The 24,930-nt window shown below is 43.6% G+C and overlaps 1 protein-coding gene across 1 annotated transcript in view; it reads right to left on the bottom strand.

Annotated features, from left to right (window-relative positions):
- The window catches only part of LOC137353632 (glutamate receptor ionotropic, NMDA 2B-like), a 280,249-nt gene that overhangs the window by 88,119 nt on the left and 167,200 nt on the right, over positions 1-24,930 (bottom strand). The window contains exons 4-6 of the mRNA XM_068019983.1: positions 14,259-14,464; positions 6,129-6,297; positions 3,534-3,687 (exon numbers count right to left, since the gene is read on the bottom strand). Coding sequence (XP_067876084.1) covers positions 3,534-3,687; positions 6,129-6,297; positions 14,259-14,464 — 529 coding nt within the window. The remainder of the gene's footprint in view (positions 1-3,533; positions 3,688-6,128; positions 6,298-14,258; positions 14,465-24,930) is intronic.

Here is a 24,930-nt window from a genome sequence, read left to right on the forward strand (position 1 = left end):
TGGAAGGGGGACCTTCACCCAATCTCCCATTATGGAATGTGGACCTTCACCCAATCGCCCATTATTGAATGGAGACCTTCACCCAAACTTCTCTTATAGGATGGAGATCTTCACCCAAACTTCCATTAGCGAATGGAGACCTTCACCCAAACTCCCATTATAGAATGGTGCCCTTCACCCAAACTTCCATTATAGAATGGAGACCTTCACCCAAACTTCCATTATAGAATGCAGACCATCACACAAAATCCCATTTTAGAATGGAGACTAGCACCCAAACTCCCTTTTTAGAATGGGGACCTTCACCCAAACTCCCATTATAGAATGGGGACCTTCACCCAAACTCCCATTATGGAAATGGAGACCTTCACCCAAACTCCCATTATAGAATGGAGACCTGCACCCAAACTCCCTTTTTAGAATGGGGACCTTCACCCAAACTCCGATGATAGAATGGGGACCATCACCCAATCTCCCTTTATAGAATGGGGAACTTAACCCAAACTCCCTTTATTGAATGGAGACCTTCACCCAAACTCCCTTTATTGAATGGACCTTCACCCAAGCTCCCTTTATTGAATGCAGACCTTCACCCAAGCTCGCTTTATTGAATGGAGACCTTCACCCAGCTCCCATTATAGAATGGAGACGTTCACCCAAACTCCCATTCTCGAATGGAGACCTTCACCCAAACTCCCTTTATGGAGTTGAAACCTTCACGCAATCTCCCAGTATAGAATGGAGACCATCACCCAAACTGCCATTATTGAATGGAGATCTTCACCCAAACTCCCATTATGGAAATGGAGACCTACACCCAAACTCCCATTATAGAATGGAGTCCTTCACCCAAACTCCCATTATAGAATGGACACCTTCACCCAAACTTCTCTTATAGAATGGACACCTTCACCCAAACCTCCATTAGAGAACGGAGACCTTCACCCAAACTCCCATTATAGAATGGAACCATTCACCCAAACTCCCATTATAGAATGGAGTCCTTCACCCAAACTCCCATTATAGAATGGGGACCATCACCCAAACTCCCATTATAGAATGGAGACCTTCACCCAATCTCCCATTATAGAATGGGGACCTTCACCCAAACTTCCATTATAGAATGGAGACGTTCACCCAAACTCCCATTTTGGAAGGGGGACCTTCACCCAATCTCCCATTACAGAATGTGGACCTTCACCCAATCGCCCATTATTGAATGGAGACCTTCACCCATACTTCTCTTGTAGGATGGAGATCTTCACCCAAACTCCCTTTATTGAATGGAGACCTTCACCCAAACTCCTATTATAGAATGGAAACCTTCACCCAAACTCCCATTATAGAATGGGGACCTTCACCTAATCGCCCATTATAGAATGGGGACCTTCACCTAATCGCCCATTATAGAATGGGGACCTTCACCCAAACTCCCTTTATTGAATGGAGACCTTCACCCAAGCTCCCTTTATTGAATGGAGACCTTCACCCAAGCTCGCTTTATTGAATGGAGACCTTCACCCAGCTCCCATTATAGAATGGAGACGTTCACCCAAACTCCCATTCTCGAATGGAGACCTTCACCCAAACTCTCTTTATTGAATTGAAACCTTCACGGAATCTCCCAGTATAGAATGGAGACCATCACCCAAACTCTCATTACTGAATGGGGACCTTCACCCAATCTCCCTTTATGGAATGGAGATCTTCACCCAAACTCCCATTATAGAATGGAGACCTGTACCCAAACTCCCTTTTTAGAATGGGGACATTGACCCAATCTCCCATTATTGAATGGAGACGTTGACCCAATCTCCCATTATAGAATGGAGACCGTCACCCAAACTCCCATTTTAGAACTGAGACGTTGACCCAATCTCCCATTATAGAATGGTGACCTTCACCCAAACTCCCTTTATTGAATTGAAACCTTCACGCAATCTCCCATTATAGAATGGGGACCTTCACCTAATCGCCCTTTATTGAATGGTGACCTTCACCCAAACTCCCTTTATTGAATTGAAACCTTCACGCAATCTCCCATTATAGAATGGGGACCTTCACCTAATCGCCCATTATTGAATGGAGACCTTCACCCAAACTTCTGTTATAGAATGGGGACCTTCATCCAAACTCCCATTATAGAATGGGCACCTTCACCCAAACTCCCATTATGGAAATGGAGACCATCACCCAAACTCCCATTATAGAATGGGAACCGTCACCCAATCGCCCATTATGGAATGCAGACCTTCACCCAAACTCCCATTATAGAATGGAGACCATCACCCAAACTCCCATTATTGAATGGAGACCTTCACCCAAACTTCCATTTTAGAATGGAGACCTTCACCTAAACTCCCATTATAGAATGGAGACCTTCACCCAATCTCCCATTATGGAATGGAGACCTTCATCCAATCTCCCATTATGGAATGGAGACCTTCACCCAAACTCCCTTTATAGAATGGAGACCTTCTCCGAAACTCCCTTTATAGAATGGAGACCTTCACCCAAACTCCCATTTTGAATGGGGACCTTCACTCAATCTCCCATTATGGAATGGAATCCTTGAACCAAACTCCCATTGTGCAGTGGCCACCTTCATCCCATTATCCTGAGTTGGATTTGACAGCATGCCCTGAAGCTGGAATGTGCGTTGCTCAAATATCATGATGTCCAGATTTTGATTGCTACTGGCACCGAACTGGGGCTTGCTGGTCATTTTGGGAACATGCAAGGAAACAGTATTTGGGGAACGTCAGGCAAGATGCAAGATAGCAATTCCTTTTTTTGACTGATGGACAATAGGGGGACCTTTCAGTTCAATGTTGTGACATCATTGATCGGATACCGATAAATACTGGTAAATAGAAAGAACAACTTGCATTTATATATTGCTTTTCACAACCATCGTACCGCTCAATGCATTTTACAGCCAATAAAGTACTTTTTGAAGTGTAGTCACTGTTGTAATGTAGGAAGTGAACTGCTAATTTGTTCACAGCAAGCTCCCACAACAGCAATGTGATAATGACCAGATCATCTGTTTTTGTGCTGTTGATTGAGGGATCAATATTGGCTCAGGACATTGGCGATATCTCTCCTGCTCTTCTTCAAAGTAGTGTCATATGGTCTTTTCCATCCATCTGTGAGGACAGACGGGGCCTTGGTTTGACATCTCATCCAAAAGATGGCACCTCTGATAGTGCAGCACTCCCTTAGTACTACACTGGTGCATCAGCCTTGATTTTTGAGTTCAAGTTCTGAAGTGGGTCGTGAACCCAGAACCTGTTAACTCAGAGGACATTAAGTCCTCTGAGATTTCTGTAGCCCCTGAGACTGATAAGGATCAGATAAAGACAGGACAGCTATCAGATCAAGTTAACCTGGGTAGTTGGTGTTACAGAGAAACCCTCCATTTAACCAAGTCTGTAATCGGGGTTGCCTAAGCTACTATGACCTTTGACCACTCAAACAAAACGAAGGAACACTGAACTTTAACCCACAGACTGTAAACAATTATCAGTTACCCAGAAATGCAGAGGGTGACACGGTTCCATTGCTCCGTGACACCATAACACTGATCCCAGTCTCTATAAAAGGGACCGAGAAGTCCACCACCTCCGATCGCTCTTCATTGATAGTCAGGGATCCTACAGCCATCTGTGCCTGCTTTCGTACCACCTGGCAACAGAGAAGAGCACTTTTACAGAGATGAACATTAGAAATGTCGTTAGTACAATCCATTCCAATAATCAGGCAACTGCTACAACCCTATGTCAGAGGGATAAATTATGACGGCACATTGCAAAGACTAGGCTGGTATTCCCTTGAATACAGAAGATTAAGGGATGATCTAATTGAGGTGTTTAAAATGATTAAAGGAGTTGATATGGCAAACAGAGAGAAACTACTTCCTCAAGTGGAGCATAACCTTAAATTAGAGCTAGGCAGTTCAGGGGTGATGTCAGGAAGCACTTATTCACACAAAGGGTAGTGGAAATCTGGAACTCTCCTCTCCCCAAAAGCTGTTGATGCTGGTTTTGGTGGTGTGGAGGGGGGGGGGGGTTGGCGGCAAGTGAAATTTCAAAACTGAGATTGGTAGATTTTTGTTAGGCAAGAGTATTAAGGGTTAGAGAACCAAGTCGGGTAAAGGGAGTTAAGACACAGGTCAACCGTGATCGAATTGAATGGTGGAACGGGCTTGAGGGGCTGAATGGCCTCCTCTTGTTCCAATATTCTCTTAGAGTTGTACATCCCTGTTTAATCTATACTCGAAAGTGTACAACTTTATAGGACTTGCAAACCTCCCATGATCTCACGGTTTGCTGGAGGAAATAGTGGGGTAGATTTTACTGCCCCGCCCGCCCCACTACTGCACGGTTCTCAGGCAGCCGGATGGCAGAGAACACAGACTGACCACCCGATAATGCCAGTGGGAGGTCCACTGGATTTCGAAGGCCTGGCCTCATTAACATAGCACTGTCAGGCTGTGGGCAGAAAGGGAATGCCTTGCGGCATTCCATTGGCTCGCAGCTGCTGTGCTAGCAAGAGACCTGGCAACCCATAACACGTGGAAGTGTGATGGGGTGTTTCTAAGAGATGTGATCTATCACTATATAAACACAAAATTATTTCTTGGTGGCACAGTGGCGCAGTGGTTAGCACTGCAGCCTCATGGCTCCAGTGACCCGGGTTCAATTCTGGGTACTGCCTGTGTGGAGTTTGCAAGTTCTCCCTGTGACTGCGTGGGTTTTCGCCGGGTGCTCCGGTTTCTTCCCACAGCCAAAGACTTGCAGGGTGATAGGTAAATTGGCCATTATAAATTGCCCCTAGTATTGGTAGGGGAATTGTGGGGATGTGGTAGGAATATGGGATTAATGTAGGATTAGTATAAATGGGTGGTTGATGGTCGGTACAGACTTGGTGGGCCAAAGGGCCTGTTTCAGTGCAGTATCTCTAAATAAATAAAATACCCAGTATTACAGTGTGCCATTAAATAATGTGCCCTTGACAACTGAGTGGCTTGCTGGGCAATTTCAGAATGCAGTTAAGAGTCAACCACATTGATGTGGATCTGGAGTCACAGGTAGGCCAGACCAGGTAACGACGGCAGAATTCCTTCCCTAAAGGACATTAGTGAACCAGATGTGTTTTTATGACTATTTCTGATAGTTTCATCTCGCCATTACTGAGAATAGCTTTCAATTCCAGATTTTTAATTAATTAACTGAATTTATTAATTAATTGAATTTAAATTCCGTCAGCTGCTGTGGTGGGATTTGAACCCACTCCTTCAGGGCATTAGTCTGAGCCTCTGGATTACTAGCCCAATGACATTACCACTACACCATTATCTCCCATGTAGCACTCTCTGTCTAAAGCAATTTCTCTTAAATTATTTGTTTGAACCATATAGGTCTATCTCTTGGTTCTTGTCTCATGTACAAATGGTCGAAATGGAACAGTAAACCAGGTGGATTGTAAGTCCGGCTACCAATTTATTATCGCCTGCTTTGCACTGGGAATTAGCCACATTGTCAGGACCAGGTCAGGGTGGCAGACAGTCTTCCCTGAAGAACATTCAGGAACCATTTGAATTTTTACAACAATTCGGCAGCCTGCATGGTTATTTTTCCCGGTGCCTACCCAAAAATTATCGAATTTGATTTCACAACTTACCATGGCAGGATTTGAACTCATCACCTCTTATGCATGATTTCTAAGTGCTATACAACTTGGGAGACATCTCTTTTGGTAATTTATATTTGCTTCTCTCTCTACTGCACTTTACCCCGATATTGTCAATCACTTCATTTTTATTAAAGGCTTCTCTTTCAAAAAAATTCATTCCTGCATTAGTTGGACACTCGCCAGTTTTTCACCAAATTTTAAATCACAAAACCAGCATTCCTCATGGGAACTCTTTTTATGCCACCCCGCAAATAATTCAATTTAAGTTCATAATTTGTGGGATTTGAACTTAAATACAATAGGTTACTCGCCCAGTGCCATAACAACTCCTTTACCTGTATTAACTCAGAGCATTTAGGGGGCTTTCGATTTATTGCAATACTCAAACAGAGGCAATTCCATTTTGTAATTATTAAAGAGGATTGACTTACTTCTCCGACCAGGCCATTCCACGTCCCATTGATTTTCTTCCCATGTTTTCCATTTGTCACCAGATATAAATCATATGTAAACTTGACGTACTTTGCAATTTTCTTCAAAATGTCAATACAAAATCCTTTACAGCACCGCTTGATATAGATTCCTCCTTCAGTCTGGTTACTGGGAGCAATAATAAAAAACAAAACAAATGTTTTTTTTTCTGAAGAACTGTTGAAGATGCTTCTGGAGATGGTTGCCTTCCCCTTACATTGTCTTCATAATTCATAAATTCAGAATCTACTCTCCACTGCACTAGTTCCATGTTCTCCACCACTGTGGCTTTTATGCCCTTTTCTCCATTTCATAAGTATTTTCGGCCTCCAACCCCCAGCTCCCCCCCACCCCACCCCATTTACAGACCTTTCCAACAAACCATCCCCTACAATAACAACAAATCCAACAGATAATTTATTTGTCCATTCTACCCACCTTCCCTCAGATATTTCCGATGTGCTCGGTGGTGATCAAGTGCCAGAAGCAAACTAATCTACTCAATGAGAAAAGGACTGTTGGCATCTTGTCTATTTAAGTGTTAGAGATGACTAATATCCTGCTTGCCTAGGCATCGATAAAAATTCTGTTTGCTCCTCAAATAAGCCATCTCCTCCTCAAGGGACGGACAAGAAATTTGGTTATCTGTTCTAAGATCTTTGGTTCCCTGCTTTGCATTGTCTAATTCAGGGAAGGCAGCCAACAAGGGACTTGTGGAGACATTCCATTGTAACGATTCATCAGAACTTCAGTTCAAAAAATATTTTCAGAAGAGATTCATTGTTTTAAATTGTTTTGAAACAGTTTATGTATTAAGTAAATCAAATATTGTGCGGGAATTTCTTTGGAGCTGCTTTTGCTTCAACATCAGAACTTCCCGTCAAGCGCGGAGGTGTGTGTAAATGGGGTTTCCACTACATTCATGATGAAATTACAGTGGAGGATCAGAAGCAGCTCTGAAGAAATTCCCGTCTAGTGCATGGAGAGGTTTTTTTTTTTGCTTTGCTTCTGTGTAATTACTTCAGCTTTTGAATAAATTTAACTATTAGTTTTAGCCTGAACACAACGTTATGACATTGCGACATCTACCACCCTGCACAGTGGACATCAAATCAGAGTGATCGGTCCAGTGAGGCAACATGCTGTGGTAATAGGGCCATTGCTAGTCCTCTGGCATGCTATCTCAGTCATGTCATCCAGATCACATGAGACAAAAGTCAGTCAGTCAAAAGTATAGATTTTTTTTATTCATTCATGGGATGTGGGCATCGCTGGACAGGCCAGCATTTATTGCCCATCTCTAATTGCCCTTGAGAAGGTGGTGGTGAGCCGCTGCCTTGAACCGCAGCAGTCCATGTGGGGTAGGTACACCCACAGTGCTGTTAGGAAGGGAGTTCCAGTATTTTGACACAGCGACAGTGAAGGAACAGCGATATAGCTCCAAGTCAGGATGGTGTGTGACTTGGAGGGGAACTTGCAGGTGATGGTGTTCCCATGCATTTGCTGCCCTTGTCTTCTAGTTGGTAGAGGTCGCGGGTTTGGAAGGTGCTGTCGAAGGAGCCTTGAAGCGTTGCTGCTGTGCATCTTGTAGATGGTACACACTTCTGCCACTGTGTGTCGGTGGTGGAGGGAGTGAATGTTTGTAGATGGGGTGCCAATCAAGCAGGCTGCTTTGTCCTGGATGGTGTCGAGCTTCTTGAGTGTTGTTGGAGCAGCACCCATCCAGGCAAGTGGAGAGTATTCCATCACACTCCTGACTTGTGCCTTGTAGATGGTGGACAGGCTTTGGGGAGTCAGGAGGTGAGTTACTCGCCTCAGAATTCCTAGCCTCTGACCTGCTCTTGTAGCCACGGTATTTATATGGCTACTCCAGTTCAGTTTTGGTCAATGATAGCCCCTAGGATGTTGATAGTGGGGGATTCAGCGATGCTAATGCCATTGAATGTCAAGGGGAGATGGTTAGATTCTCTCTTGTTGGAGATGGTCATTGCCTGGCACTTATGTGGCGTGAAAGTTACTTGCCACTTATCAGCCCAAGCCTGGATATTGTCCAAGTCTTGCTGCATTCTACACGGACTGCTTCAGTATCTGAGGAGTCACGAATGGTGCTGAACATAGTGCAATCATCAGCGAACATCCCCACTTCTGACCTTATGATTGAAGGAAGGTCATTGATGAAGCAGCTGAAGATAGTTGGGCCTAGGACACTACCCTGAGGAACTCCTGCAGTGATGTCCTGGAGCTCAGATGATTGACCTCCAACAACCACAACCATTGTCCTTTGCGCTAGGTATGATTCCAACAAGCGGAGGGTTTCCCCCGATTCCCATTGACTTCAGTTTTGCTAGGGCTCCTTGATGCCATATTTGGTCAAATGCTGCCTTGATGTCAAGGGCAGCCACTCTCACCTCACCGCTTGAGTTCAGCTCTTTTGTCTATGTTCGAACCAAGGCTGTAATGAGGTCAGGAGCTGAGTGACCCTTAAGGGGCTGATAGAGTGCCTGAGTTAAAACTGTGAGCATAAGACGATGTTCCCCATTTTAGACTCATGCCTATTCTTACTAAATATAGCAAGCAGAGGGAACTATAGCTCAAAGTTGATATCTGGCAGAATGGACGCGATCAGTGCAGAAATTACTGCTTTAACAGGTCTATAGGGAATGGTAGCATAGTGGTTATGTTTCTAAAACTAGTAATCCAGAGGTCTGAACTAATGAACTGCAGACATAAGTTCATAAACAGCTGGGGAGTTTAAATTCAGATAATAAATAAACTTGGAATTAAAAAGTTGATATCAATAATGATGACTATGTAACTACCAGATTGTTGTAAAAACCCATCTGGCTCACTCATGTCCTTTAGAGAAGGAAATCTGCTGTCCTTAACTGGTCTCGTCTATATCTGACTCCAGAACCATGGTGATGTGCGTGACTCTAAAATAGCCTAGCAAGCCACTTAACTCGGACAATAAATGCTGGTAATGCTTACAGCTTGTGAATGAATAAAGTGCAGACAATGACAAGAGCTGTCACCATGTCCAATAAATTAGAAGCAAGGGACTTATGAACATACTGAACATACGAATTAGGAGCAGGAGTAGGCCACTTGGCACATCCATCCTGCTCCGCTATTCAATAAGTTCATAGCTGGACTGATTACTCCACATTTTCACCTACCCCTGATAAACTTTCACCCACTTGCTGATCAAAAATCTATCTACCTCTGCCTTAAAAATATTCAAAGACTCTGCTTCCAACGCCTTTTGAGGAAGAGAATTGCAAAGATTCACAACCCTCGGACAGAAAAAAATTTCTCCTCATCTCTGCCATAAATGGGCGACCCCTTATTGTTAAACAGTGACCCCTAGTTCCAGATTCTCCCACAAGGGGAAACATCCTTTCCACATCCACCCTGTCAAGACCCCTTAGGATCTTATATGTTTCAATCAAGTCGTCTCTTACTCTTCTAAATTCCAGCAGATACAAGCCTAGCCTGTCCAATCTTTCCTCGTAAGACAGCCCGCCCATTCCAGTTATTAGTCTGGTAAACCTTCTCTGTACTACCTCCAACGCATATTCATCCTTCCTTAAATAAGGAGACCAATACTGTACACAGTACTCCAGATGTGGTCTCACCAAAGCCCTGTATAGCTGAAGCATAACCTCCCTACTTTTATATTCAATTCCCCTCGTGATAAACTATAGCATTCTATTAGCTTTCCTAATTACGTACCGTACCTGCATACTAACCTTTTGCGATTCATGCACTAGGACACCCAGATCCCTCTGCATCTCACAGCTCTGCAATTTCTCACCATTTAGATAATATGCTTCTTTTTATTCTTCCTGCCAAAGTGGGCAATTTCACATTTTCCCACATTATACTCCATTTGCCAGGTCTTTGCCCACTCACTTAACCTATCTATATCCCTTTGTAGCCTCCTTATGTCCTCTTCACAAGTTACTTTCCTACCTATCTTTGTGTATTAAGCAAATTTAGCAACCATCCTTTGGTCCCTTCATCTAAGTCATTTATATAAATTGTAAAACGTTGAGGCCCCAGCACTGATCCCTGTGGCACACCACTCGTTACATCTTGCCAACCAGAAAATTACCCATTTATGCCTACTCTTGGTTTCCCGTTAGCTAGCCAATCTTCTAGCCATGCCAATATGTTACCCCCTACACAATGAGCTTTTATTTTCCACAATAACCTTTGATGTGGCACCTTATTAAATGCCTTTTGGAAATCTAAGTATAATACATCCACCGGTTCCCCTTTATCCACAGCACATGTAACTCCCTCAAAGAACTCCAATAAATTGGTTAAATGTGATTTCCCTTTCCAAAACCATGTTGACGCTGCCTGATTACCTAGATTTTTTCTAAATGCCCTGCTATAATGTCTTTAAAAATAGCTTCTAACATTTTCCCTAAGACAGACGTTAAGATAACTGGCCTGTAGTTTCCTGTTTTCTGTCTCCCTCCCTTTTTGAATAAAGGAGTTACATTCGCTATTTTCCACTCTAACGGAACCTTCCCCAAATCTAGGGAATTTTGGGAAAACGAATGCATCAACTATCTCACTAGCCACTTCTTTTAACACCCTTGGATGAAGTCCATCAGGACCCGGGGACTTGTCAGCCCGCAGCTCCAACAATTCGTTCAGTACCACTCCCCTGGTGATTGTAATTTTCTTGAGTTCCTCCCTCCCTTCCATTTCCTAATTTACAGCTAATACTGTTACTTGTTATGTTACTTGTATCCTCAATAGTGAAGACCAATGCAAAATACCTGTTCAATTCATCTGCCATCTCCTTATTATCCATTATTAATTCCCCAGGCTCACTTTCTATTGGACCAACGCTCACTTTGTTAACTTTTTTCTTTTTAAAATATCTATAGAAACTCTTCCTATCTGCCTTTATATTTCTAGCCAGCTTTCTCTCGTAATCTAATTTTACCTTCCTTATCAATCTTTTAGTCATTCTTTGCTGTTTTAATCTTCTGACCTGCCTCCCATCTTTGCGCAATTATAGGCTTTTTCTTTAAGTTTGATACTATCTTTAACTGTTTTAGTTAACCATGGATGTCGGGTCCCACCCTTAGAATTTTTCTTTCTCGCTGAAATATATCTATTCTGTGTATTCTGAAATCTCCCCTTAAATATCTGCCACTGCATCTCTATTGACCTATCCCTTAACCTAATTTGCCAGTTCACTTTAGCTGGCTCTGCTTTCATGCCCTCATAATTGCCCTTATTTAAGTTTAAAATACTAGTCTTGGACCTACTTTCTCTCCCTCAAACTGAATGTAAAATTCAATATTATGATTGCTGCTAACTTGAGGTGCCTTAACTATGAGGCCATTAATTAATCCTATCTCATTGCACAATACCAGGTCTAGTATAGCCTGCTCTCTGGTTGGCTCCAGAACGTACTGTTCCAAGAAATTATCCCAAAAACATTCTGTCTACTCCTCATCGAGGCTACCTCTGACCATCTGATTTTTCCAGTCTATATGTAGGTTAAAATCCCCCATAATTATTGCTGTACCTTTCTGACAAGCTGCCATTATTTCATCCTTTATACCCGGTCCTACAGTATGTTTAATGTTAGGTGGCCTGTACACCACTCCCACAAGTGACTTCTTCCCTTTATGATTTCTCACCTCTACCCAAACTGCTTCTATATCCTGGTTTCCTGACCTTAGGTCATCCCTCTCTATTGCGCTAAGACCATCATTAATTAACAGAACTACCCCTTCTCCTTTTCTTAGCTTCCTGTCCTTCCTAAATGCCATGTACCCTTCAATATTCAGGTCCCAATCTATGTCATCCTGCAGCCATGTCTCTGTAATGGCTATCAGATCGTACTTATTTATGTCTATTTGCACTCTCAGTTCATCTGTTTTGTTTCAAATGCGAAGTGCATTCAGATACAGAGCCTTTAGATTCGTCCGTTTATTATTTTTGTAACCTCTAGCCTTATCTGTTGATTTACTCTTAGATTTCTATGCTCTGTCCCTTCCTGTCACAGTCTGGTTATAATTTCCCATATTAAAACCGTTCTCTCTTGCCTTGTCTCTACTCCTTGATTTACCATATCTTCCCAAATTTAATCCTTTGCCCCCACTATTCAGTTTAAAACCTCTCTACTTCCCTAATTATGCAGGGAGCTAGAACACCAGCCCCAGCACGGTTCAGGTGTAGATTGTCCCAACGGCACAGCCACCACTTTCCCCAGTACAGGTGCCAGTGCCCCACGAACCGGAACCCACTTCTACCACACCAGTCTTTGAGCCACGCTGAGATAAAGACTTGTGCTTGAAGGGGTGGGAGGTAAATTCAAAACTAATTTGGGGAAACAATTTGGCCAGTTTTAACCAAATTCGCATGTCGGGGCACTGACAGAATCTGGTGCAACTTTGGTTTGATGCTCTGCCCAGTTTCGCTCCCCACTGATGTTAATGGCATAATATTGGGCCTGATATTAAACTGGCATTGCACCCAGCGAGTTTGGTTAAAATTACCACCAATATTTCAGTGAGTGAGTGGTCAATCAATGGAACAGGCTCCTTGGGGACATGATGGAAACAGTAAATGCAAATTAGATTTCTTTCAGAAAATAACATTTTGTGATTTGAGTAATTTGAGATGTGGTAAGTGTAGCTTTCCTGGGGAGGAATAGCTAACTTAGGACCTATGGTTCCAATCCTTCTACAACTGGTGTTTTCCCTGCCTCATGTCTATGTCGGTTGTAGACGAATTGATAGATTGATTGCTATGATTAGTCAATAACTCCATTGTCATTGTATCACATGACTGCCAGGATGGTAGAAGGCCGAATCAGATGGACAGTGGGTTTTTTTTCATCTAGCATCTCCTATGTTTCGATGGCACTTCTGTCTCACCTATGCTGATTTTAACTAGCTGCAATTAAGCGTTCCTGGGGGCAGAAGCTGCTCCAATCTTTCTGCATTTCATGGGTGTGATGCAACTATCTGCGGGATTAATAGATCTGACAAAAAAATTAGGACAACCAAAGCCACAAGGCTCTAATTGTGCAGATAATCTTCATTGGCTGCAGGGTGATAAGGGATTCTAGTAGACACATCATGGAACAGCTAATGAGAAATCTAATTGCATTACAGTTCCCTTGATTTAATCTGGATTGCGTACGTACTTCTGTTCTATGGTAATGCCATCACATAAGAATGTAAGAAAAGAGCGTAAGAAATAGAAGCTAGAGGAGGACATTTGGCCCTTCCAGCCTACTCTGCCATTCAACAAGATTATGGCGGGTCTTCTATCTCAACTCCACCTTCCCACATTATCCCCATATCCCTCAATTCCTTCAGTATCCATAAATCTATTGGCCTCTCTCTTGAATATGCTCAACAGTGAACATCCACAGCTGTCTGGGGTAGAAAGTTCCATAGATTAACAGAGTGAAGAAATTTCTCATAAGGGGCAGCACAGTGGCGCAGTGGTTAGCACCGCAGCCTCACAGCTCCAGGGACCCGGGTTCAATTCTGGGTACTGCCTGTGTGGAGTTTGCAAGTTCTCCCTGTGTCTGCGTGGGTTTCCTCCGGGTGCTCCGGTTTCCTCCCACAGCCAAAAGACTTGCAGGTTGGTAGGTAAATTGGCCATTATAAATTGCCCCTAGTATAGGTAGGTGGTAGGGAAATATAGGGACAGGTGGGGATGTGGTAGGAATATGGGATTAGTGTAGGATTAGTATAAATGGGTGGTTGATGGTCGGCACAGGCTCGGTGGGCCGAAGGGCCTGTTTCAATGCTGTATCTCTGAACTGAACTGAACATATGCTTTATGTAGGACCAATCGAGAGGTACTTTTTAAAAAATTATAAATAGGCTCTCCCTGTTAAAACAGAATCTGGGATCCTGACAGCCAATGGGATAGAAGTTTCCCTTGGGCACCAGGGTAAAATGGCCACTCATTATACAGCCCGCGCTCTGCACTGCCTCATCCTGGACTAATGCTCGAGACGGATCTCTAACCTGCGCATCTGAGACACATGTGAGACATGGTCCGAAAATCAAAGTGGGGCAAGATGGGCCCAAACCTACATGGCTTTAACTTGTTTCCTGCAGGGCACTGTGTTTCTCATGCATGTTCCACTCAGGGAGTCGACATCCTCCACGATGACAAAGGGTGCTTCCTCCAGCGTGACGATGCTCAAGTGGTCATCTTCCTCCTCCGACTCTGAGAACAAGTAGTAACGGGGCCAGACGTGGTACTTCATCGTCAGCCTCTTCGCCTCCCATTTCCCAACCTATAGAGAAACAAATAAAAACCAGTCAGCCAATCATGGTGAGGGCAGCAGGAGTTGTTTTTATTTCAGTGGAAAGCATGGGCTTCTTGTCCTGCCGAGTAAACAGATTCGGCTCAATAGCACTAATCTGGAAGAGAGCATGGGAACAAATTGATCCTGATCAGGCACTCACCGAGGTTACTGGTTCGGAAATTGAGGGCTTGCAAACTTTGAGGTTCAATACATTTAGATGCATGGATAACCAAAAAAAACCGGATTGCCTCAGGCGCATGATTTCCTGACCAGTGCTCCCTCTGAGCCCCAGTCCTCAGCTGGACCTGCCATGGTGGGATTTGAACATATGTTTTCTGCATTATTAATCCAGTAACTTAAACAACACTACTGTGCACTGAGCCATAAACTAATCATCAGATAATTGTGCCTAGTGCACTATTTTCTGGATAAGATTGGTAGCACAGGCTAATCCCCTGGGGACAGGGGTTCAAATCCCACCACGACAGATGGTGGAATTTAAATTCAATTAATTAATAAGTTCAATTAATAGAAATCTGGAATTGAAAACTTGTCTCAGTAATGGTGTCATGAAACTACCAATTGTCGTGATCTGCCGTCCTTACCTGGTCCGGCCTACATGTGATTCCAGACCTACAGCAACGTGGTTGACACTTAACTGCCCTCTGAAACAGTCTGGGAAGCAACGCAGTTGTCAAGGGCAATTAGGGATGGGCAACAAATGCTGGCCTTGCCAATGAGGCCCACATCCCATGAAAGAATAAAAGAAAATTCAGAACATTGGCGCATATGTTATTTTGAGGCTTAGCTGCCACGCTTGAGGGGGTTGCAGCTGAAAATTTCTGTTACATTTAAAAAGATACATCAAAAGAAAATCACTATGGCCTCTGACCTGAGGAACTGCCTAGGAACAATTAATTGCCTCAGCAGTAACGCAAGTTAAAACAGAAAATGCTGGAAACACTCAGTGGGTCAGGCAGCATCTGGGAAGGTCTGGTCAGCTTTTCAGGTTATTGACCTTTCATCAGAACTGGCAGATATTGTAAAATTTAGATGAGTTTTATTTGCACAGAGGGAAATGAGAGCAAGGAATTCTTTAACACAAGTGGCAACTGGAGGAGAGATTGGATAAGGATTTGACAAGGAATGATCTGAAAGGATATGGGGAAAGGGCAGGAAACAGGATTAGAACAGATAGCTCCAAATGAGAAGTGAGTGCAGGCACAGGTACAATGGGCTGAATGGCCTCCTAGTGGACTGATATAGGCTTTGATTCTTTACATTCAATGCACAGTGACTTTTGTGAACAAACAAACAGGGTCACAGTTTTACACACAATAAAACCCCATTAAAAAACAATGAGCTCTCACTTAATTCACTTTTGGTAGCACTGTTTGAGGGAGCAATTTTAGATGGAAATCCTGCCATTCCTCAAATATTGCCATGGGATCTTTAACATACACTTGAACAGGTAGACGGATCCTCAGACTAATATCCTGTCTGAAGGACTTCACACCTGACTTAGAGGGGCTTGTAAAGTTAAATTATGAGGACACCATGCATAAACTTGGCTTACATTCTCTTGAGTTTAGAAGATTGAGGGGGTGATCTGATTGAGGTGAAAGGTCATTGACCACAAACTCTCACCTTATCGCCAGCTCTCCACTGAGACATTGCATGTGGAGGCCATTGTTCTGAACCCATTAAATATACACGGTGATTTAAAAATCTCAGGCAAACTCTTGATATTCAAGTGCACTGATCTGAGTCAGTCAGTTAGTTATTGACTAACGAGCTGTCAAACACACCCATTTAGATGAACATTTAACAGACTGGCATTTGGGAAGTTGAAAAGGTTCTCATTTATTTGCCCTGTATCTGCATTGTATGTGGAGACTGTGGAACTAATCATTTCAATGAACAGTACACTTTTTACTAAACACTTCAAGCTGCAACACATAATAAAGTGTTCTTTCTATTTTGTAAAAGCTTCTCAAAATAACTACTTTATTGAAGCATTTGGCCTGGATGCGTTCAATTGCTGTGAAATTTATTGCATCCATCTACTGTTTGAATTGTCAGTCAATCAAGCAGCCACGGCTATCAGGCAGTCTGTGGGCTATTTATTCAGTAACAACAACCTGCATTTATATAGCACTTTTAATGAAGTAAAATGTCCCACAGGAGCATTACCAAACAAAGTTTGACACTGAGCCTCATAAGGAGGTATTAGGACAGGTGACCAAAAGTTTGGTCAATGAGGTAATTTTTAAGGTGTGTCGTAAAGGAAGAGAGAGAGGTAGAGAGGCAGAAAGATAAAGAGGCAGAGAGGTTTAGGGAGGGAATTCCAGAGCTTAGGGCCGAGGCAGCTGAAGGCACTGCTGCCAATTGTGGAGCAATGAAAATCGGGTATCTCCGAGGTCCTTTTATTCCATGATCCCACGTCTTCCATGAGGAACCGTGCTCACCCAAAAATGGGTTGGCGAATCAAGGAAACTGAAAGCTGGCCCACACACACACTCCTTTCAGATGTGGCTTCTCTACTGAAGCAGCGAATCATAGATCACCTCTGAAATATTGAAACAAGTGATTCTCATCCTATATAGATCTCGGCACAGATGCCTCACAGAAGAATGATTGTGAAAATTATGCAGCGGTAAGTCACAAGAAAATTATCATTGTGGAGTTGGCATTTGGCGGGGGGCATGATGCAGGAATAATATCTATTTTGTTCAGACTGTAGACATGATAATTTAAGAGTTTTAATATTCAGTAATATAGTACAATTGATTCAAAACACTGGCGCACCAACATGTTGTCAAGTGAAATGCTGAATTCCTCCACAGGGCATTTGGTGATAATTTTTCTCAGCTTGCATAGATCAGGATTGTAGCTAGGGAAGATGAAAGTTAGCACCTGTCTGTCGCGCTCACAGTCCCCAACCTTGGGAAGCAATGTGTGGGTGGAGGCCTGCAGGAGGAAGAGAAATAGAAACAAACCTATCGCTCATCTTCTGGCTTCAAGAATGGTGCATAGGTGGGTCCAGGGAACAGGTGTCTTGCCTACCGTGTCAGCCAAGAGCAAATGTAAGGTACGGGGCAACCAGCAAAAGAACAGAGGCAATATTATAAGCGGAGGGAACAGCAATAAATATAAAAATTACTAGTGCCTTCACTATTGAAAAATATCCCGAGGCGCTTGACATTAAGTGGTTGCATGAATATGAAGTTGGCTGAGTGACAGGAAACCGGAACAGGGCCAACATCCTAGCTGGGAGGTTTGCTAGTGCTGTTGGGGGGGGGGGGGGTTTTAAACTAATTTGGCAGGGAGATAGGATACAGAATGGAGGTACAGTAGCGGGTGACACACAGCCAAATATAGAAGAGATATTAAGTCAGTTTGGAAGGCTGGAAGGCAGAGCAAATATAGACCTGTTCAGGCACGTGAATAACGCAAGGCTGGATTGCATCTATTTTAACGCAAGGAGTCTTACATGTAAGGCAGATGAATTGAGGGCATTGATTAACACATGGGAATATGATATTATTGCTATCACAGAGACATGGTTCAGGGAAGGGCAGGACTGGCAGCTTAATATTCCAGGGTATAGAATCTTCAGACGTGGCACGGTGGTGGGTGGGGGGGGGGGGGGGTGGATGTAAAAGAGGAGCTGGAATTGCACTATTGATCAAGAAGTCAATTACTGCAGTAAGGAGGGATGATATCATAGAAGGTTCCTCAAATGAGGCCATATGGGAAGAACATAAAAACAAAAAGGGGGTAATTGCTTTGCTGGGAGTGTACTACAGGCCTCCAAACAGTCAGGGAGAGACAGAAGAGCAGATATGTCAGCAAATCTCAGAGAGGTGTAAAAATAATAGGGTAATAATAGTAGGGGATTTCAACTTCCCCAAAATTGACTGGGATAGTCTGAGTGTAAAAGGCTTAAAAGGGGCAGAATTCATAAAGTGCATCCAGGAGAGCTTTTTGAGCCAGCACATAGAAAGTCCTACAAGAGAAGGTGTGGTACTGGACCTAATCTTAGGGAATGAAGCCGGACAAGTGGTAGAAGTGTCAGTGGGGGAGCATTTCGGGAATAGTGACCATAACTCCGTAAGATTTAAGGTAGTTATGGAAAAGGACAAAGGTGGACCGGAAATAAAGGTACTGAATTGGGGAAAGGCCAATTTCAATATGATAAAACAGGATCTGACCAAAGTGGCCTGGGAGCAGCTACTTGTATGAAAGCCTACATCAGACCAGTGGAAGTCATTCAAAAATGAAATAGTGAGAGTTCAGGGCCAACGTATTCCTGTAAAGGTGAAGGGTAGGACCAATAAGTCCATGGAACCCTGAATGTCAAGGGATATAGAGGATTGGATAAAGAAAAAAAAGGAGGCTTATCTTAGATTCAGAGGGCGGAAAACAGCGGAGGCCCTAGGAGTATAGAAAGTGTAGGGGGTACTTAAAAAAGTAATTAGGAGAGCAAAGAGGGGACATGAAAAAACACTGGCAGGCAAGATAAAGGAAAATCCCAAGGTGTTTTATAAGTATATTAAGGGCAAGAGGATAACCAGGGAACACGTAGGGCCCATTAGGGACCAAAGTGGCAATCTGTGTGTGGAGTGGGAGGACGTAGGTGAGGTTTTAAATGATTACTTTTCATCTGTGTTCTCTGTGGAGAATGACGATGTAGGTGCAGAGATCAGGGAGGGGGATTGTGATATTCCTGAACAAATTAGCAATGAAAGGGAGGAGGTATTAGCGGTTTTAGCGGGCTTAAAAGTGAATAAATCCTCAGGCCCAGATGGGATGTATCCCAGGCTGTTATGTGAGGCAAGGGAGGAGATTGCAGGGCTTCTGACAAATTTTCAAATCCTCTCTGGCCACAGGAGAAGTGCCAGGGGACTGGAGGACAGCGAATGTGGTACCATTATTCAAGAAGGGTAGTAGGGATAAATCAGGTAATTACAGGCCAGTGGGTCTAACATCAGTGGTAGGGAAACTATTGGAAAAAATTCTGAGGGACTGAAGTAATCTCCACTCGGAGAGGCAGGGATTAATGAAGGATAGTCAGCATGGCTTTGTCAGGGGGAGATCATGTCTAATCAATTTGATTGAATTTTTTGAGGAGGTGACTAGGTGTATAGATGAAGGTAAAGCAGTTGATGTAGTCTACATGGACTTCAGTAAGGCTTCTGATAAGGTCCCACATGGGAGATTGGTTAAGAAGGTAAGAGCCCATGGGATCCAAGAAAATTTGGCAAGTTGGATCCAAAATTGGCTTAGTGGCAGGAGGCAGAGGGTGATGGTTGAGGGTTGCTTTTGTGAGTGGAAGCCTGTGACCAGTGGTGTACTGCAGGGATTGATGCTGGGACACTTGCTGTTTGCAGTGTACATTAATGATTTAGATGTGAATATAGGAGGTAAAATCAGTAAGTTTGCAGATGACACGAAAATTGGTGGTGTCGTAAATAGTGAGGAGGAAAGCCTTAGATTACGGGACGGTATAGTTGGGCTGGTAAGATGGGCAGAGAAGTGGCAAATGGAATTTAATCCTGAGAAGTGTGATGTGATGCATTTTGGGAGGACTAACAAGGCAAGGGAATATACAATGGATGGTAGGACCCTGGGAAGTACAGAGGCTCAGAGGGACCTTGGTATACCTGTCCATAGATTACTGAAGGCAGCAGCACAGGTAGATAAGGTGGTTAGGAAAGCATATGGGATACTTGCCTTTATAAGCCGAGGCATAGAATATAAGAGCAGGGAGGTTATGATGGAGCTGTATAAAATGCTAGTTAGGCCACAGCTGGAGTACTGTGTACAGTTCCGGGCACCACACTATAGGAAGGATGTGATTGCACTGGAGAGGGTGCAGAGAAGATTCACCAGGATGTTGCCTGGACTGGAGCATTTCAGCTAAGAAGAGAGACTGGATAGCCTAGGGTTATTTTCCTTGGAGCAGAGAAGGCTGTGGGGGGACCTGATTGAGGTATAAAAAATTATGAGGGGCATCGATAGGATTGATAGGAGGAAGCTTTTTGCCTTAGCGGAGGGGTCAATAACCAGGGGGTGTAGATTTAAGGGGCAGGAGGTTTAGAGGGGGTTTGATGAAAAAAAATTTCACCCAGAGGATGGTTGGAATCTGGTATACACTGCCTGAAGGGGTGGTCGAGGCAGGAACCCGCACAACATTTAAGAAGTATTTAGATGAGCACTTGAAATGCCATTGCATTCAAGGCTACGGGCCAAGTGCTAGAAAATGGGATTAGAATAGATAGGTGCTTGATGGCCAGCACTGACACAATGGGCTGAAAGGCCTGTTTCTGTGCTGTATAACTCCATGACTCTAAACAGAAAGCAGTGGTGAACAGCTGTTTTTTTGGACTGGAGGACGCTAGACAGTGGTGTTTCCCCAGGGTTGATATTAGGGCCACTGCTTTTCTTGATCTATATTAATGGCCTAGACTTGGTTGCGAAGGGCACAATTTCAATATTTGCAGATGTTGAGAAACTTGGAAATATTGTGAACTGTCCGGAGGATTGTGATAGACTTCAAGATGACATAGACAGGCTGGTGGAATGGGCGGGCACGTGGCAAATGAATTTTAATGCAGAGAAGTGTGACGTGATACACTTTGGTAGAAAGAACAAGGAAATGCAATATAAAATCAAGGAAACTATTTAAAGGGGGTCCAGGAGCAGAGTGACCTGGGGATATATGTGCACAAATCATTGAAGGTGGCAGGGCAGTGGTTGAGACAGTGGTTAATAAGGCATGTGGGATCCTGGGATTTATAAATAGAGGCATAGAGTACAAAAGCAAGGAAGTTATGGTCAAACTTTAGAAAACACTGGTTCTGCCTCAACTGGGGTACTATGTCCAATTCTGGCCACCACACTTTAGGAAGGATGTGAAGGCATTAGAGAGGGTTCAGAAAAGATTTATGAGAATGGTTCCAGAAATGAGGCACTTCAGTTAGGTGGTTAGATTATGATTGTGATGAAACAAAAGAGGGTGTATGATGCATGTTAGATGAATTCTTCAAGTGAAAACCAGGCCAAATATAAGTTGAGAGGGGAGGTAAAGAGGAAAATAAGACTGGCAAAGAGAGAATATGAGAATAGAATGGCAATTAACATAAAAGGGAGCCCAAAAATCTTCTACCAGCACGTCCCTTTGTGTGATGACGTATTCGCGCGCATGCACGCATTAGTACTGGCAAGCTGGCAAAGCTCGGCTGCATTTTGCACATGTGCAAGGATGAATGTGTTCCACACATGTGTGCAGTCCAGTCTGCAGTGATGATGTCGGCGCTTGGCGTAGTCAGGAGACACTCAGTAAATAGTGGTTAGTAAGAGATGAAGTGGGGCCTATTAGGGACAAAGAGGGTAATATATCTTTAGAGGCACAGGACAAGGCTAGAATACTTAGTGAGTACTTTGTGTCAGTGTTTAGTAAGGAAGAGGAATCTGACAAAATATCGATAGAAGTGGAGAAAGTAGAGGCAATGGATAGGGTAAAAATTGAGAGGAGGTGGTATTGGAAAGGCTGGCTATGCTTAGGGTAGATAAGTCACCTGATCCAGATGGCTGCATCCCAGGTTGCTAAAGGAAGTGGGGGTGAAGATAGTGGAAGGGCTTTCCATAATCTTCCAATCTCCCTAAATATGGGGGAGGTGCCAGTGGATTGGACAGCAGCAAATGTTACACTCTTATTCAAGAAAGGGTATAAGGACAGTCCGAGCAACTATAGGCCAGTGAGATTAACATCAGCGGTGGGTCAGGTTTTAGAAACAATAATCAGGAGAAAAAAAATCAACAAGCACTTGGAGAGTTTGAGATAATTAAGGATAGCCAGCGCAGATTTGTAAAAGGCAGATCATGCTTGACTAATTGAATTTTTTGATGAAGTAACAGAGAAAGTTGATGAAAAGAATACAGTGGATGTTGTCTGTATGGATTTTAAGAAAATGTTTGAGAAAGTACCAGATAAAAGGCTAGTTAACAAAGTTGAGTCTCATGGAATAGGAGGGTCAGTGTACAATTGGATAAAAAATTGGCTTAGGGACAGAAAACAGTGAGTCGTGGTAAATGGTTACTTTTCAGACTGGAGGATGGTAGACAGTGATGTTTCCAAGGGTCAGTGCTCGAAGCACTGCTTTTATTGCTATATACAAGTGACTCGGACCTTGGAATACAGAGCACAATTCCAAAATTTGCCGATATATCAAACTCGGAGGAGCGGCAAATAGTGAGGATGATACGAGCCGCCTGCAACAGGACATAGATAGGCTAGCGGAGTGGGCAGACAGGTGGCAAATGGAATTCAATACAGACAAGTGTGAGGTGATGCATTTTGGCAGAGGGAGAGGCAATATAGACTTAATGAAACAGTTCTAAAGAGTGTGCAGGAACAGAGGGACCTGGGGGTGCATGTTTGAAGGTGGCAGGACATACTGAGTGTTGAGCAAAGCAAATGGGATCTTGGGCTTCATAAATAGAGACAGAGAACAAAATCAGGGAAGTTATGCTGAACCTTAATAAAGCTCTAGTTAGGCCCCAACTAGAGTATTGCGTCCATTTCTGGCCACCACACTTTAGGAAAGATGTGGGGGTCCTTGAGAGGGTGCAGAGAAGATTTACCAGAATGGTTCCAGGGATGGGGGATTTTAGTTACAAGGTTAAGTTGGAAAAGCTGGGGTTGTTCTCCCTGGAGCAAAGGAGATTGAGGGGAGATTTGATAGAGGTACAAGATTATGACAGGCTTAGATAAGTTAGACAAGCAAAACTGTCCCCATTAATTGATGCTACAAGGGCTAGGGGACAAATTGAAGGTTTTGGGCAAGAGATGCAGGGGGAATATGAGGAAGAACTTTTTTACACAGCAGGTAGTAATGATAGAGTCATAGAGTTATACAGCACAGAAACAGGCCCTTCAGCTCATCGTGTCTGTGCCGACCATCAAGCACCTATCTAATCTAATCCTATTTTCCCAGAGCTGGCCCGTAGCCTTGTATGTTATGGCATTTCAAGTGCTCATCTAATTACTCCTTAAATGTTGTGAGGGTTCCTGCCTCTACCACCCACTCAGGCAGTGTATACCAGATTCCAACCACCCTCTGGGTGAAATTTGTTTCCTCAAATCCCCTCTAAACCTCCTGCCCTTACCTTAAATCTATGCTCCCTGGTTTTTCACCCCTCCGCTAAGGGAAAACGTTTTTTCCTATCTATCCTATCAATGCCCCTCATAATTTTGTATACCTCAATCAGGTCCCCCCTCAGCCTTCCTGCTCTAAGGAAAACAACCCTAGCCTATCCAGTCTCTCTTCATAGCTGAAATGCTCCAGTCCAGGCAACATCCTGGTGAATCTCCTCTGCAACTGCTCCAGTGCAATCACATCCTTCCGATAATGTGGTAACCAGAACTGTACACAGTACTCCAGCTGTGGCCTAACTAGCATTTTATTCAGCTCCATCATAACCTCCCTGCTCTTATATTCTGTGCCTCGGCTAATAAAGGCAAGTATCCCATATGCCTTCCTAACCACCTTATCTACCTGTGCTGCTGCCTTCAGTGATCTATGGACAAGTACACCAAGATCCCTCTGACCCTCTGTACTTCCTAGGTTCCTACCATCCATTGTATATTCCCTTGCCTTGTTAGTCCTCCCAAAACGCATCACCTCACACTTCTCAGGATTAAATTCCATTTTCCACTGCTCTGCCCATCTTACCAGCCTAACTATATCGTCCTGTAATCTCAGGCTTTCCTCCTCACTATTTACAACACCACCAATTTTCGTGTCATCTGTGAACTTACTGATCATACCTCCGATATTCACATCTAAATCATTAATGTACACTACAAACAGTAAGGGTCCCAGCGCTGATCCCTGCAGTACACCACTGGTCACAGGCTTCCACTCGCAAAGACAACACTCGACCATCAACCCCTGCCTCCTGCCACTAAGCCAATTTTGGATCCACTTTTCCAAATTGCCCTGGATCCCATGGGCTCTTATCTTCTTAACCAATTTCCCACGCGGAACCTTATCAGAAGCCTTACTGAAGTCCATATAGACTACATCAACTACCTTACCCTCATCTAAACATCTGGTCACCTCCTTGAAAAATGCAATCAAGTTTGTTTGACATAATCTCCCCCTGACAAAGCCGTGCTGACTATCCCTGATTAACCCCCGCCTCTCCAAGTGGAGATTAATCCTGTCCCTCAGAATTTTTTCCAATAGTTTCCCTACCACTGATGTTAGACTCACTGGTCTATAATTACCCAGTTTATCCCTGCTACCCTTCCTGAATAATGGTAATACATTTGCTATCCTCCAGTCCTCTGGTACCTCTGCTGTGGCCAGAGAGGATTTGAAAATTTGTGTCAGAGCCCCTGCTATCTCCTCCTATGCCTCACATAGCAGCCTGGGATATATCTC

This window comes from Heterodontus francisci, chromosome 41 (genome assembly GCF_036365525.1).
Source record: "Heterodontus francisci isolate sHetFra1 chromosome 41, sHetFra1.hap1, whole genome shotgun sequence".
Classification (NCBI taxonomy): Eukaryota; Metazoa; Chordata; class Chondrichthyes; order Heterodontiformes; family Heterodontidae; genus Heterodontus; species Heterodontus francisci.